Source organism: Sus scrofa, chromosome 11, assembly GCF_000003025.6.
Source record: "Sus scrofa isolate TJ Tabasco breed Duroc chromosome 11, Sscrofa11.1, whole genome shotgun sequence".
Lineage (NCBI taxonomy): Eukaryota > Metazoa > Chordata > Mammalia > Artiodactyla > Suidae > Sus > Sus scrofa.
The window spans coordinates 67,433,238-67,449,797 of record NC_010453.5 but is presented as its reverse complement, the minus strand read 5'-3'; the positions used below and the strand labels follow the sequence as shown (position 1 = coordinate 67,449,797).

The 16,560-nt window shown below is 51.1% G+C and overlaps 1 protein-coding gene across 7 annotated transcripts in view; it reads right to left on the bottom strand.

Moving 5' to 3' along the window:
• Window positions 1–16,560, bottom strand: part of FARP1 (FERM, ARH/RhoGEF and pleckstrin domain protein 1) — a 312,926-nt gene that overhangs the window by 7,750 nt on the left and 288,616 nt on the right. For all 7 annotated transcript variants that reach the window (XR_002336570.1, XM_021065374.1, XM_021065376.1 and 4 more), the window contains 6 exons: window positions 11,814–12,051; window positions 8,978–9,108; window positions 1,841–1,909; window positions 1,521–1,610; window positions 823–905; window positions 630–742 (listed from right to left, as the gene is read on the bottom strand). Coding sequence is in view for 6 of the 7 variants with exons in the window: in XM_021065374.1 (XP_020921033.1) it covers window positions 630–742; window positions 823–905; window positions 1,521–1,610; window positions 1,841–1,909; window positions 8,978–9,108; window positions 11,814–12,051 (724 nt within the window). In the remaining variant the exon portion in view is untranslated. The remainder of the gene's footprint in view (window positions 1–629; window positions 743–822; window positions 906–1,520; window positions 1,611–1,840; window positions 1,910–8,977; window positions 9,109–11,813; window positions 12,052–16,560) is intronic.

Below are 16,560 nucleotides of genomic sequence, written 5' to 3'. Positions count from 1 at the left end.
AATGAAAATAAGGAGTTTCCATCATGGCTCAGTGGAAAAGAATCTGACTAGCATCCATGAGGACACAGGTTCGATCCCTGGCCTCGCTCAGTAGGTTAAGGATCTGGCATTGCCATGAGCTGTGGTGTAGGTCGCAGAGCAGCTCGGATTTGGCATTGCTGTAGCTGTGGTGAAGGCCAGCGGCTACACCTGCCATTCAACCCCTAGCCTGGGAACCTCCATATGCCATGGAGGCAGCCCTAAAAAAGACAAAAGATAGAATCTCAGAAGTTAAAAAAAGTTCCTTCAAATATTGACTATATTACACAACAAGAATGAAGCATATAAGTAAGGATAATAAAAGATGGCATTAGAATATTTTAATATAATATGTAAGAAGTGGACTGTAATTAGTTTTATGATGGCTTAAGATCCTTGTATTTTAAATATACATAATAAAAATTACAGATATCCACTAAAAAAAAAATAAGTTCCTTGATTTTTAGCTTAAAACACAAACGTGAACGGTGGATATGCGAGCACAGGCAGAAGATGACCATCGATGCAACAGGATGTCTCCGACGGCCAGGGGTCCTCCCCCCCTCCCCCGCGCGAATCCCTGGAGGCCCTGGGCCTGGGGCTGCACTTACTGTTGTCAGGGGGGCTGCTGGCCAGGAACTCAGGGGCAGGGTCGCTGCTTTTCTCGGCCAAGTCAATGGCCATCTGTATGTCCTCCACCCACTTTTCCATCTCGGAGCGAGAACTAAAAGAGACGGACGTCAGGTTTTCAGGCCACAGCGGGTAAGGCGCGGAAGGAGGTGAGAAGTCAGGCTTCAGAGTTACCTGGCGGCCACGATGATGGACTGGCGCTGGCCCCGCAGGGTGAGGCAGTGGGGCACCCCCCACTCGTCTTCGCTTTCTTCCATCTGTGGGGCGAGTGTTCTTAATGTTACTGCCCAGCCGGCAGCAAGACCTTCCGCGCGTTGGCAAACATTCACCTAACCGGCTACGGCTCAGCAGAAGCGATGTTTCCAGCAGAGCCGCACGCTTCCCGTTACCCGACCGCGGGTCAGAGGGTGCGGACCAGCCAGCGGAATGAGCCTGTGCACAGCGACGCCCCGTCTGTCTCCGCCCGCCCCGGGGGTCACAGAACACGGGGACACGCCCCCTGGACAGGACGTCTTGGGAGGACAGGCCGGTGCCTGGTCTTTACTCCACGTGGGTGGTGAGGGTGGCCCTCCCTCCACGTGCAGGGAGCCAGGCGCGAGGCAGCGAGAGGTGCGTTCACCCCACCGCCACGGCAGCTTGCCCCTTTTTGTTCTAGAAGGAACATAGCCGTGCATCCTTCGTACAAGAGAAGGGGTGATGTCCCAGAGCCCTTCTAGGGGAGCCCTAACAAGGCCCGGGTTTATCCTGGTGCCCGGGATGCTCTCACAGGTCAAGTCCTTCCTTTCCTTCCTCCTGTGCTGCCACTGGCTCCCGCACCCTCGGCAAGCAGCCCAGAGGTGGAACCCGCCGCGGTGCCCACCGCGCATACTCACCGTCATGCCGTAGAGGGGGAGCTGCCCGTGGACTTTAAACTGATTCGAGGCTGTCAGTCCCCTGCTCGTGTACAGCAACACGTCGTTGAACTAGAGGAACAAGGACAAGTGCAGCTGAGATGAATGAGCCGCACTTTGAAACCTACAAGGGCAGACACTACGTTTTCCGATTCCTGCGCAATTCGTGGATCTCAGCCACAAGTCTATGCAGCTCTGGCTGCTCCACCTGCTGCCAGGTACCCCTTTTGGGGTGACCCTTGCTAGTTCCATGGCCCACCAGTCACCGATCACCACGAGGACAAACAGCTCTCATCACTTACCAGGAAGAACATGCGTTGCTGGAGCCCCTTCCCCGAGAGTTTGCTGAGGCTGCCCAGGCGGATGAATTCCTGCGGAGAAAACAGACCCGTGAGCTGGCGGGGGCCTGCAAACCTGAGTCAACACGGAGACTCAGCTCCATGGGAGATGCTCCCGCACACGGTGGGCCCCTTCCCGCCACAAATCATAGCGATCGTAGCTCCTACTGAGGGCTGTGCTTTGCCGTCTCTAAGCTCCTCTCCCCCTAGCAACCTGCAAGGTAGGTCTACCTTCGGCTCCACCACCAGAGCGGAAGCTGGTGGTCAGAGGTACACTAGCCTGGGCTGCAGGGCTGGCTCCCACCTGGGCCTGTGACTGTGCACTTAACCCCCAGGCCCTGTGGGCTTCTGGCTGCGAGGAGGTGACAAGGACATCAGATGGCTACAAAGTGGCAACAGGGGACCAGGAAGACAGATCCGCCTTAGGAAAGAACTGTAAATAGAGGACTTTAAGTCGAGGACTTTTCTCCACGACTTAAAATCTGGTTCTCGGAGCTCCCATCCTGTCTCAGTGGTACGGAACCCAACTAGTATCCATGAGGATGTGGGTTCAATCCCTGGCCTAGCTCAGTGGTTTAAGGATCTGGTGTTGCTTTGAGCTGTGGTGTAGGTCACGGATGTGGCTCAGATCCAGCGTTGCTGTGGCTTGGCATAGGTCTGCAGCTATAGTTCCGATGAGATCCCTAGCCTAGGAACTTCTATATGCTGTGGGTGTGGCCCTAAAAAGATTTTTAAAAAATCTGACTCAACAGCAAAAAAGCCAACAATGAAAAATGGGCAAAAGGCCTTCTTCCTCCAAAGAAGATACAGACGGCCAACAAGCACATGAAAAAATGCTCAACATCACTGATTATAAGAGAAATGCAAATCAAAATTATCACGAGGAACCACCTCGCACCAGTCAGAATGGTTGTCATTAATAAGACCACAGATAACAAGTGCTGGAGGGGGTGCGGAGAAAAGGGAACTCTCTGGCACTGTTGGTGGGAATATAAGCTGGAACAGCCACTATGGAAAACAGTATGGAGGTACTTTAGAAATCTATGCGTAGAACTACCACATGACCCAGTGACTACTCTTGGGCATACATCTGGACAAAACTTTCCTTGAAAAAGATACATGCACCCTCATGTTCACTGCAGCTCTATTCACAATAGCCAAGACATGGAAACAACCCAAATGTCCATCCACAGATGACTAGATTAGGAAGATGTGGTATATATATACACAATGGAATACTACTCAGCCATAAAAAAGAACAACATAATGGCATTTGCAGCAACATGGATGGAACTAGAGACTCTCATCCTGAGTGAAGTAAGTCAGAGAAAGACAAATACCACATTGTATCACTTATATCTGGAATCTAATATACAGCACAAATGAACCTTTCCACAGAAAAGAAAATCATGGACTTGGAGAACAGACTTGTGGTTGTGAGGGGGAGGGGGGGAGTGGGATGGTTGGGGTGCTTGGAGTTAACAGAGGCAGACTTCTGCCTTTGGAATGGATTAGCAATGAGCTCCAGCTGTGTACCACTGGGAACTATGTCTGGTCACTTATGATGGAGCATAATGTGAGAAAATAGAATGTGTACATGTATGTGTAACTGGGTCACCTTGCTGTACAGTAGGAAATTGACAAAACACTGCAAACCAACTTTATAATGGAAAAAAAAATCAGTATATTAAAAAAAAAATCTGGTTCTCGAAAACTAACACCTGTGTTCTAGGATGAGAGAGCCAGAAGCTAATGCGTTTCAGAAACTCTTCCTCCTGAATCGAAACTCTTACCTGGACCATTCGGGGCACTTTCACAAAAAACAAAACAAAACAAAACAACCAACCCCATGAAATTCTCATTTTAAGAAACTGTGGTAAAATACACACAAAACTTACCCTGCATGACCTTTAGTGTATTCACGGTGTGCATTCATCGCTCCCATCTAGGTCTAGAACTTTCCATCACCCAAAAGGAAACCCCAAGCCCATGAAGCAGTCATTCCTCATTCCCCATTTCCTTAACCCCTGGCACCCAGTCTGTTTTCGGTGTCTATGGATTTGCCTATTCTGGATATTTCCTATACCTCAAACATGCCACATGTGGCCTTCTGTGACTGGCTTAGCAGGATGTTTTCAAGGTTCGTCTGTGTTGTGGCGAGTGCCAGGACTCCGGTACCGCCTGGGGCTGCGTCTTCCACTGGATGGATCGACTACATTTTGTTTATCCCCTCAACGGTTTTGTTGTTTGGTTTTTTGGTTTTTTTGTGTTTCTTTTGCTTTTTAGGGCTGCACCCTCAGCATATGGAAGTTCCCAGGCTACGGGTTGAACCAGAGCTGCAGCTTCCGGTCTACACCACAGCCAAAGCAACTTGGGATCCGAGGTGTGCTGGTGACCTACACACCACAGCTCATGGCAACACGGGATCCCCGACCCACTGAGCGAGGCCAGGGATGGAACCTGCATACAACGTGGATACTAACTGGATTCATACCCGCTGTGCCCCAGCGGGAACTCCCCATCCTCTCAACTGTTGTTGGACATTTGAGTTGTTTCCCTTCTGCTACTGTGCTGCTCTGAGCATTCATCTTCTTGCCTGAACATCTATTTTCAGTTCCTCTGGGTATGTGGCCAGGAGTGGAACTGCTGGGCCAGATGGAAATTCAACGGTTAACTGATTATTAAGAATCTGCCCAACTCTGTTTCCACAGAGCCGCTTTTCAGACACAGCTACAAGTTCTTTGACGTTCTCCCCATAAAGGCCAGTCTCTGACCCCTTACCTTGGGTGTGGGTGGACTGGTGACCGATTTGACAAATAGGGTGTGGAAGTGACGCTATGTGATCTCTGAAACTAGGTCATAAAACGACACGTGGCCTCTGCTCTGTCCCTGGGAATCCCAGCTCTGGGAACCCTGAGCTGCCCAGAAGCAGTGAGACCACCTGGAACCCAGCCGGGGGAAGCCCCTTAGGGGCGCTGCTGCTCGGCCCCAACTGAGCCCAGCCTCCAGCCATCCCTGCCAGGTGTCAGCCCTGCCTGGCCCACCTGGGACTTGTCGGTGCCACATGAAGCTGGAGCATCACCTGGCTAAGTCCTGCCCTCTTCCTGACTCATTAAACCGTGACATACACTAAAAGGTTGTCTGCAGCCCCTGAGGCCTGGAGGCCCGTGTGACCCGGCCATAGAGCCCCCAACACCCGCCACACACAGGTTCTGTGACCAGGGCGGCCAGCGAGCCAAGAATAGGGATTCAACCCATTCATTTTGATGCTGTGCGGCCTGTTCTTCGGTCCTTCATGAAAAGTCGATCAAAGACTACACCTGCTGGCGATTTAACGGACACATTCCGGAGATCAACAAGTGACCATAACAAATACTTGCTGGTCCGTGGGACAGACACTAAGCAGACAGCAACAGTTCGGTATTGAAAACGGTGTTGGAGGAGCTCAGAGAATGAGGAGTGGTGACCCTCACATGCTGTCACTCCTGGTTCCAGCTCGAACATGTAACATTGTTACACGTACATTTTCTTAACAAATCTTGGGGATGTGAGGAGGAGATGGGACATCCCCAGAAAGGCTGTGGACTCAGAAAAATGTCTGAGGGCTGGATATAGAAAATGCCTCCTGCCCAGAATGATCTTTTTTGTTTTAAAAACCATGAAACAGGAGTTCCCGTGGTGGCGCAGCAAAGAACCAGACTAGTTATCAACGAGGATGAGGGTTCAATGCCTGGCTTCACTGAGCGGGTTAAAGATCCGGCGTCACAGGTGCGGCTCAGATCCCTTCTTGCTGTGGCTGTGGTGTAGACCAGCAGCTATAGCTCTGATTCGACCCCTAGCCTGGGAACCTCCACATGCCGTGGGTATAGCCCTAAAAAGACAAAAACCCAACCAACCATGAAACCATGACAAAGAAAAGGTCCCTGATATCCTTAAGCTCAAGCTGCTTCCTTCTGGAAGGAAATTCACACTGTCCCAGGCCTCTGAGTCTTTACCAAACAAACCCCCACTACCCTCCAATCATAATGACCTTCCTTTAATCAGCACATTCTTAGGACAGAAACACACGCTGGGGGGCCTGGCTCTGGCCCAGTATGCTGCGCTTTTGCCTCAGGGAGAATTCCTGCCTTCGAGGACTTGACCCCACCTCAGGCTGACCCCGCAGGAGGGCCAGGATTAAGCCTAAAAGCTATGTTAGGAATTACACAGCAGGACCCTAACATTTCTGCTCATCTTTAAATCTCAGTTTTTCAAATTCCACATGTAGAGAAATATATGGGAGCCTGCTTTGCACTCATCAGGATATTCGATAATATTTTATTTTAGCCACACCTGCATCACATGGAAGTTTCCAGGCAAGCAGTCAGTCAGAGCTGACAGCATAGCAAGAACAAATTGGACCTGCGTCTGAGACCTACACCATAGCTCACAGCAACGCCAGATCCTTAACCCACTGAGAGAGGCCAGGGATCGAACCCACATCCTCATGGATACTAGTTGGGTTCATTATCCCTGAGCCACGATGGGAGCTCCATCAATAATTTAAAATGAAAGATAATCAGTTCGTATCTCTGTGTGGGACACCCCACCCTAGAACTTGCCTCCCTGGGCGACTCTCATCCTTCTTCCCACTTCCTTCAGGGTCGACCTGAAACAGGAAGTGGCCATGAAGCAGGATGATGAACCGAATATGGGGGGTCAGGCGGGTCTGCGGTGCGTAACCAGCTCCGCAGTTCCCACTTGACCTTCACCAGTGATAATGACCTTTATTTAGCACGTGGTGTGTGCCTGACATGGGCTGGGGGCTTATATTAGCTCCACCTACGAGGCTGTACATTCAATAATATCACCCCCGTTCTCCACATAAGGAAACGGAGGTGCAAAAGGAGTAAGGAACTTGCCTGGATCACGTGGTCCATCAGGTGGCAGAGCCAATGTCTGGCCAAATGATTCTGGTGCCTTCTACCGCACCGTGCTATGCGCTCATTCACATAATAGCTATACTGGTCTTTCCAAATAAGTGTAGGTGGGAAAAAGAAAGGTCATTCATATTCACTGTGTTAGCTTTACACGTTACATCTCATTTGATCCATATGACCTACGTAGGAGGTGTGATGGAGAAGGTGTGATCCCCACGTTACAGAAGGGAAGGAACATTCTAGTAGGTGAACCATCCCAGCTCTGGTGGAGCTGGAAATTGAGCCCAAGGCCACTTACTTCAACTGGCTGCTCTTTTCATAGCACCATGGAAACTATTCCTCAAATAAAAACTTCTCTCCAAATGCTCTGGTCTACTCTGTAGCTCAACATGCTCAATATTGCACCACATCCAAAGTTAAAGAGAAAATTACATTGATTCCACAAGGCTTTACGAAGGCTTCCGCGTGGATGGCTCAACGGGATTGTTCTGTGCTGACGCCCTGGCAGAACTTCCTCGCCAGCAGAGCTAAAGCAAATCCCAGCTTTAATTTCCACCCAGCATTGAGCACATCACTCTCTGACCACCTCGGACTGCTGGCACTCGGTCAGCTTTGTAATTAGGCTTCCTGACGCAAATACCCAACTACCAAAAGGTGAGGAAAGTTCCCTCATCTTTCCTGAGTTTCTCAGATTTCATGTTTCCAGGGCGGCTCCATGTCTAAAACTAGAAGCCCCCGACACACAGGACACTTGTCTGAAGATGAAGGCAGGTATGTGGCAGATCAAAGAGGCTAAAATTCCCTCCTAAACCTGGGTGAGGTCTGGGGGAGATGGGCAGCCGTGCGAGGACGTTCCCGCAGAAGGAGAGGTGGCGCTGATGGGATCTTTAATTCCTGGGGACGGACTGCTTTCTAGGAAGAGAGCGGGAAAAGGGAGGCTACTGTCTTTGTTTGCTTTTTGTTTTTTAGGGCCACACCCACGGCACGTGGAGGTTCCCAGGCTAGGGGTCGAATCGGAGCTACAGCTGCCAGCCTACGCCACAGCCACAGCAACGCAGGATCAGAACCGTGTCTGTGACCTACACCACAGCTCACCTCAACGCCAGATCCCTAACCCACCAAGGGAGGCCAGGGATTGAACCCACATTCTCATGGATACTAGCTGGGTTCATTTCTGCTAAGCCACACCAGGAACTCCTACCCTGTAATTTTTCTTTTTCTTTTTAGAGCCACACCCTTGGCCTATGGAAGTTCCCAGACTAGGGGTCGAATCTGAGCTGTGGCCTCTGGCCTATGCCACAGCCACAGCCACGAGGGATCTGAGCCGTGTCTACAACCAACACCACAGCTCAGAGCAACGCCGGATCCTTAACCCACTGGTCAAGGCCAGGGATTGAACCCACATTCTCATGGATCCTAGTCAAGTTCGTTAACCGCTGAGCCATGAAGGGAACTCCCCTACCCTGTATTTTTTAAATGTCCCCTGGCTTGGAGGGAGGATGTTTGGGTAGCAAGGTCCTCCTTCACTGTGAATGACCTTGCATGTCATGGGTAGGTAGGTTAAGGTTAGTAGGTAGGTTAAGGTTAATAGGTAGGTTAAGGTTAATAGGATAAGTGAACTCGCATCTCTCCCAGAATCATGTTCTGGCTAAAATATTATTTTAATTCTTAATTAAAATGACATTATGTTAATTGCATCTTTAGGAAATAATTTCCTAAAAAAAAAAATTATTTTCCTACTTACATGGGAAGTCACAACATACTTCCATGCATTAACCTTTTTTTCTGCTTCCTATCACTATTTTACTCAATTCTTCAAAATAATTTTTTCTCTTCCATTTTCATTTACCTACATTTTAAAAAAATAAACCATCTCAAATCCTCTCAAAATGTGGTGGGGAAAAAGGAAGCAAGCATATCAACCAATAAAGGAGAAAAAGCAGAGTGTGCGGTTGAAGGATTGATTGATTTTTCTCCCTGTAACACAAAATTTTTGAATGGACACTGCCACGTTCAAGGCATTTTCCCAACTGTCCCCTTAGGGGGAAAGAAGCCACGTTTGACAAAAGGAAGATATTTTCACTTGGGAGCGTCCATATTCAGAAGGTTCAAATTTAAGTCACTTAGACGTTGTCTTTCTGGCTTGACGCCCAAGCACACAGAGAACATGGCAGCGGCTTACCCGTCCTGGAATCACAAGATTGTCGACGCCAATCAAATCTTTCTTGAGTTCATGCAGCTTCTGGAAATTCTCCATCTTGATCATCGTACCGTGAAGCTGTGCCACCATCTCCGTGATCTCTGCCAAAGCAGCTGAGGAAGCAACGAGACACACAAACCGCAGCATTAATGGCAGCCCAGGGTGTTTTGCCCACATCTTTAAGCTCAGCTCTCCAGGGTGATGTGTGTGCGGAACTGAACCACATCAGAAGCCGCCCTTCTCGAGAAAATGCTGCTATTTCTCAACTGTAAACACGGGGTGACTGGCTTTATGTTTGGATTTGCTTGGCTTTCGTTTCCTCCAAACCATCTTGAAAAGGCAACTGTCCCCTTCGAGGCCTGGGGCTATGCAGCTCTCCTGTAGACAGCATCCCTTGGGGGCAGAAAGAGGAGACCAGAAGGGAGTAAGCATGCTGAAACTTTGTCCCCAGGGCAGAGATTCTTCTCCGCTCCCCGTTACCAGGGAAGCACAGGGCAGAAGGAGCACAGAGAAGCCACAGACAAACCTAGGGCAACGGAGGGATCTTTCGGGCCAAGGGTCTCAGGGATAGCGTGACACCTTTGGGCCACGAACTTTCCAGCACACCCCAGCTCTGCCTTCTACAGCCATCACAGTGTTCGCCAAGAGGGTGGCACAGAACAAGGGCAAAACCAAAAGGGCAAAACTAAAATTCCAACGTGGGCACGTGTGCCCCATACCGATGGGCATCCAGTATACAACCGGAGCTAGTGCCCAGCTAGTGTTTGTTTGGGTGGCCCGCACATCCACAGGCACCGAGGACTTCGGTCCCTTTGACAAGCGACAGCAAGAAACACGTGCCCACTGCATGTCCCTCTTCAGGACACTGCGGGCACCTCGACGGGGGCGAGGAAGCCTTCCTCTTTCTTGCTTTCTCCCAGGGGATGCCAATGCAAGGCTTCCTGGCTTCTCGTCTCAGCCACAGTGACAGAGCCAGAGCCTGCTCCGTCCTCAGACGCCACCAGCCGGTTCACTCTACTAAACCGCTCCTGGGCACCGGATGCTTAGGGGGCTGGGCGGGCGGAGGCTCTAAGAGGAAAAAGGACAGCAGCCCGGCCCTGGGTGTGGGGCTGGTGTTTTGGACCCTCGCTCAGCTCTTTCCCTCATGTTCAGGAAATACGGGTTCAAACACTTCTTGATCTGCCCGGCCTGTTTCCATGATGCCATCCGACACGCCTAGCGAGTAACAAACACCTTTACCATTTAACTGTCAAGAACAGAGTTTTCTCTGGCAGTTCCCGTCGTGGCTCAGGGGTAACAAACTCGACTAATATCCCTGAGGATGAGGGTTTGATCCCTGGCTTCGCTCAGTGGGTTAAAGATCCAGCGTTGCCATGAGCTGTGGTATAGGCTGTCCCTGTGGCTGTGGCTGTGGTGTAGACCAGCAGCTGCAGCTCCAATTCAACCCCTAGCCTGGGACCTTCCATATGCTGTAGGCGTGACCCTAAAAAAGCAACATAAATAAATAAACAAATAAATAAATCAAGCAAGCAAGCAAGCAAGCCACACAAAACCACACCATGGGCCATTTCTGTTCCCCTTCTGTGAATTGGCCATGTCTTAACTACTTGGCCAAATCTAGGATTGTCTTTCTACAAACTCAGGTTAAATTTATAACACTTTAGGCAAGAGGCACAGGCCTTGACCTAGCAGTGGGCGTGCAGATCCTGTAATCTGTCAGGAGCCACCTACGGAGGGTGCATTCTGGCTTCTGAGTGCTGGGGACCCAGCCACAGGCCTCAGGGTCTGGCCCCCGAGGGGCCTGCAGGCCAGGCCAGGGAGCACAGACATTAACCAACAACGTGAGACAGAGGACGGGAGCTCAAAACCACGACGTTATGGCGCAGTGGGGAAAATGGCCTGGAATGCCAGCTCTGGTTGTGTGCCAGCACTCACAGGTCCTTTGCTCCTTCTGAACCTGTTTCTTGTCTGGAATAAAAAAACTCATCTTGAAGTTCCCGTTGTGACACAGCGGAAATGAATCCAACTAGGAACCATGAGGTTGTGGGTTCAATCCCTGGCCTTGCTCAGTGGGTTAAGGATCCAGCATTGCCGTGAGCTGTGGTATAGGTTGCAGATGCGGCTCAGATCTGGCATTGCTGTGGCTGTGGTGTAGGCCGGCAGCTGTAGCTCCAATTCGATCCCTAGCCTGGGAACCTCCATATGCCATGGGGGTGGCCCTAGAGTGAAAAAAAAAAAAAAAGAGTAAAAGTATTAATACAAGAAAGCTACCTGGCAGAGTACCTGGCCCCGGTGCTGGGTGAAGGACCAGGGGTCATAACATCATGACACAGTAGGTAGGATGGTCAAGAACCTGGGATCTGGGTTTAGGTTACCCATCATTTACTTTCCTGCTGTGTGACTCTGGGCAGGTTCCTTAACCTCTCTGGTTTCAGTAGCCCCTATACATAAAATGTGCTCACCACTGTCTTGTAGGCTTCTCCTGAAGATTAAGCGTTAAGACAGGTGAAGTGCTTATGGGGTGAGCTTGTGAATACCGAGCAGCGATGGGCAGCAATGTTTATCGTGTGCCGTTTTCTGGGGCCCACCCAAGGGAGACGTGGTGAGGTCCCACTGCGAAGGGAGAGGAAAGCTCTCTGGAAGGGGCTGATGCTAAGTGGAGCGTCTCCGGGGTTCTCTGCGCTATTCTCCAGGATGGAAGGAGAAAATGCAGGCAGGGGAACGGAAAAGAAAATGTTGGACCAGGTCCTAAAAAGCCTGTCTGCCTCCCATGACCATGAACCCTGGGGCCACAGTGTCCCCGCGAGCCCGCACTCACCTCGGCAGTCCCTGAAGTCTGCGTGGCTGGGCGGGTGGTGCTTGCACAGCCGCTCCAGGACCTGCTTGTAGTGCATGAGCCGGTGCAGCGGGCGCAGGAGGAAGGTGTTGAGCGGCAGGTAGCACACCTTCTGCAGCTCGAAGTCCCGGCACAAGCTCTCCAGCCGCCGGGAGCCCCTGATGCTGGTCTCCAGCGCCTCCAGAGCCTCGCTGTGCTTCCACAGGTGAGCTGCCAGTTGCTGGGGGGTGAAAGATGGGGGGGGGGGGAGACAGAGTCCTGCTCAACCATGTGGTCCACCGGTCTGCCTCTCAGAAGTGAAGAGCTCACTTTCATTCTTTCATCTTGCTTATTTACTTTCATGTTTTTTTGTGTTTTGCTTTTTTTGCTTTTTAGGGCTGCACCCGCAGCACATGGAAGTTCCCAGGCTAGGGGTCTGATCAGAGATACAGCTGCCAGCCACAGCCACAGCCACAGCCTCGACAGATCTGAGCTGCCTCTGTGACCTACACCACAGCTCACGGCAATGCTAGATCCTTAACCCACTGAGTGAGGCCAGGGATCGAACCTGTAGCCTCATGGATACTGGTCGGATTCATTAAACACTGAGCCACGATGGAAACTCCCTACTTTCATGGTTTTTTTGTTTTTTGATTTTTTTTTCCCTTTTCTGTCCACAATCTGGGCTTATGGAAGTTCTTGGGATTGAATCCGAGCCACATCTGCAACATCACCTGATCCCACTGCACCGCCACAGAGACAAGCGGTATCATTTACTCCTGGCACCACAGTGGGAACTCATTTCATGTTTTTTTATTTTTTTAAAAAAAAAATTACTACAAGAATTTTTAAAATTGGGAGTTCTCATCGTGGCTCAGTGGAAACAAATCTGACTAGTATCCAAGAAGATGCAGGTTCAATCCCTGGCCTCACTCAGTGGGTTAAAGATCCGCCATTGCTGTGAGCTGTGGTATAGGGTGCAGATGCGGCTTGGGTCCCACGTTGCTGTGGTGTAGCTGGAGGTTATAGCTGATTCAACCCGTAGCTTGGGAACCTCCATATGCCATGGGTGCAGCCCTTAAAAAAAAAAAAAAAAGACACAAAAAGAGAATTTTTAAAATTGAAGTATAGTCAATCTACCACACTGTGCCAGCTTCAATTGTACAGCAAAGTGACCAGCCACACATATACATAAATATTCCTTTTCAGATTCCCCTCCACTAACAGCCACTACGAGGCACAGAACTGTGTGCTGTACTTAATTTCACGTTTTTAATATTTCACTATTTAAATTCTCGGGATGAAATAAAAAGCTCTATGAAAGCACGGCTCCAAACACTCAAGGGTCATAAAATATATAACATCAGAGGTGTAACGTTCTTTTTAAAAACGAGGCTGGCAAAACTGAGGGGAAATAAAAGAACAGGAGCTCCTTCAGGGGGCGTGGGGTTTTCTCCTAAATGTCAAAGAATGACATACAGGCCAGGGCCACTCCATAAATTCCATATCGTTAAAAATACGTATTGCCATTGAACTCCCCTGCTTCACTCATAGGATAACAGAACACCTGCCACGCTCTGTTGGATCCCAGGAGCGGGTGGGAATGAGACGCAGTCCTTCTCTCTTGGGATCTGACCATGAGCCTTTGCTTAAGCAGACTGTCATCAGGCTCCAGAACCTTCTCCCAGGCCTGTCTATGCACTCCTGTGCCATCCAGTTCTAAAGAGACCCCCACTAGTCGGTTCCGCCAGAACCCCCAGGTCATGTCTGACCACCCCACTGGTCCTCGGCCAAAGGACCCTGTCAGAATCCCCCTCACCCCTGATGCCCCCTCAGTCACTTTCCATCCTCTGAGCCCCGCCCCCTCCCTGGCTGTTGATCCCCCGTCCCTGCTGCTCTGGGCGTGGACTCCCCTCTCTCTCGCCCACCGTGAAAGCCCAGTGTCCCCACGCCTATTGCAATGGTCCTGAATAAAGTCTGCTCCATCCTCGTTAACAAGCACTTAAAGGATGATCTTTCCTTTAACAGGTGGCGGTGTAGACAGACACATGGGGGGGTCCTATGCACCCTTCACCAGCCGCCCCTAATGCTCGCAGCTTGCCCAACTGTAGCACCGCAGTGCAAGCAGGACAGGCCAGAGTTTCCTTGGATTCCGGCAGTTCTAGCCGCCCTCGTGTGTGTGTGTGTGTACGTGTGTGTGCAGCTCTAAGCCATGTTTTCACAGGTGCAGTCCCCTGCTTGACCTTGACCTATCCTGTCACTCCATCCACCATACACAGTAGGTGCCCATAGAAGGTTGCTGCCCAAATGCGTTCATGAGCAAATGAACCAAGGCATGCGCCCCACCAGGGCAGGGGTCTTGCAAGGCCCTGAGTGTCCGGAGAGGCAGGTTCAAGGTCGTTGGAGTGCAGAGCAGAAGGTGAAGGATGGGGGGCGGGGCGGGATCTAGAAAGATCATCTAGGGAAGCTTTCTTGGTCCGGTTTAGAGTGTGGACAGTGTTCTCGAAACCAGAGAGGCCAGGAAGGTTTGGGGCCTGTTGGAGAGGATAAATGATGGCTCGGGGGCTGTGGCGGGGGACTGATGGATAGGAGGCCGTGGGGTGAGTCACCCCGGAGAGCACTGAGAGCTGGATGGAGTGAAGTGGCTGGTCTTCAGGGAGGAGAGGGGGCAGGAGGTGGGGCTGGGGGGTCAGGGCCCAGGAGTGAAGGGTCATGATGAAAGACCTGGCCTCTTTGGCTTGTGGGCATTCTGCAATGCCTTTGGGCATCTGGGCAGATGATTCCAGGAGGAGGTTCACAGCCTGGGCTAGAGATCAGCGTCTGGGTGCCTCTGACGTGTAGGCGGGCGCTGGAGCCCCCAGCCCTGCTCCCTGGGTCCTGTGTAGAGGGTCCGGGGGCAGCTGAAGGGCACTGGCGCCATCTGTGCCAAGCGAGCCCCTGAGTTTGAGGTCAACACTCAGGTGCAGCATGTGAGGGAAAGATGCTGCAGGCTGGCCGTCACCGGAAGTGTTTTGGACAGAAGAGCCCACCTAGGCTTCCACGTCTCTAGAACCTTCTGATGCTCCCCGCCACCCTTTCTAAAAATTCTTTTTTTCTTTTCCTTTTGGCCTCCCTGCAGCATATGGAGTTCCCGGGCCAGGGATCTGATCCAAGGCACATCTGTGACCTATGCCACAGCTTGTGGCAACACTGCATCCTTAACCCACTGGAGGAGGCGAGGGATCGAACCTGTGACCTCCACGAGACCACATCGGCCTTTAATCCACTGAACTGCAACAGGAACTCCTAAAACTTCTTTAAAACCAATGAGCACCACAATAGAAAAGAAATTCTCCAAAAGGCTGCCAGAGTCTCTGAGCTCCTCCACCTATTTTCATTTTGCTGCGCACAAAACTCCACGCTATACATGCATGTGGACTGGCACAAACCGAAACACCAGCACAGCCAGGAGGCTGCCTGGATGCTCCTCTAGACTGAGGAGCAGGAGCTGCCCCGGGACGGGGGTCAGGTCTGTTTTGAGGAGGTCTTAGGTGTGGGTGAGGGAGAGGAAGGCATGGCTCTCATATGCCCCCCTCCTAGGGGACACAGCAAGGGCTGGGATACAGGAGAACTCAGGGTGGTCCCCAGGGGGGCTGGAACTTAGCCGGCAGGTGTCTGCCGCTGTCCCCAGAGCCCATGGCAGAGCCCACACCTCAGATGGGAGGCCCCCAGGAAGGCTGTTCATCTCAGGTGAAAAGAGCGCTGAGAAAAAAGGCAAAAACCAGAGTTTCCGTTGTGGCTCAGCAGTTAATGAACACGACTAGTATCCATGAGGACACAGGTTTGATCCCCGGCCTTGCTCAGTGGGTTAAGGATCTGGCGTTGCCATGAGCTGTGGTGTAGGTCGCAGATGCGGCTCAGATCTGGCGTTGCTGTGGCTGTGCTGCAGGCCAGGAGCTGCAGCTCCAATTGGACCCCTAGCCTGGGACCCTCCGTATGCCGTGGCTGTGGCCCTAAAAAAACCAACCAACAAACAAACAAACAAAAAAGTAAAAACCAAACTGGGCCAAGAAAAAGTGCAGATCATGGGGAAAGAGCTTCCTATGAGCAGAACGACTGAGGAGTAAGTACCACAGCAGCAGACACATCTTATAGAAGTGAGAAAAAAGGGTATTTTTATCAAGTGACAAAAGCCAGTCTGAAAAGGTCACACACTGGGCGAGTGCAATGGTCTAATATGCTGGAAAAGGCTGCGCAGACAGAAAGATGAGCAGGCGCCGGGGGTGGGGTGGGGGACGGAGAGGGGCGCACAGAGGATTTTAAGGACAGTGAAAAATGAGGAATGTCATTCCTCTTTGTGCAGCACTGTCCCGATGGATATGTGACATCATGCTCGCGGCACAGCCCAGAGAACGTGCAACACCGAGGGTGAGACTTAATGTAACCTAGGGACTCTGTTAATAAGAATGCATCAATATCGGCTCATCAGTTGCAACAACTATACCGCTGCCCACGCAAGATGTTAATACTAGGTGACAGTGACATTCTGTGGCGGGGGAAACAGGGAGGCAAGGATGTGAGACCTCCAGGTTTGCCTTTCAATTTTTCTATAAATCTAAAATGCCGCTAAAGGAGCTCCTGCTGCGGCACAACAGGATGGGTGGTGTCTCTGGAGCATGGGGGATGCGGGTCATGCTCCCCAGTCCAGCACAGTGGTTAAGGATCCTGCGTTATTGCAGCAGCAGTGTCGGCTGACAATGGGGCTCAGATC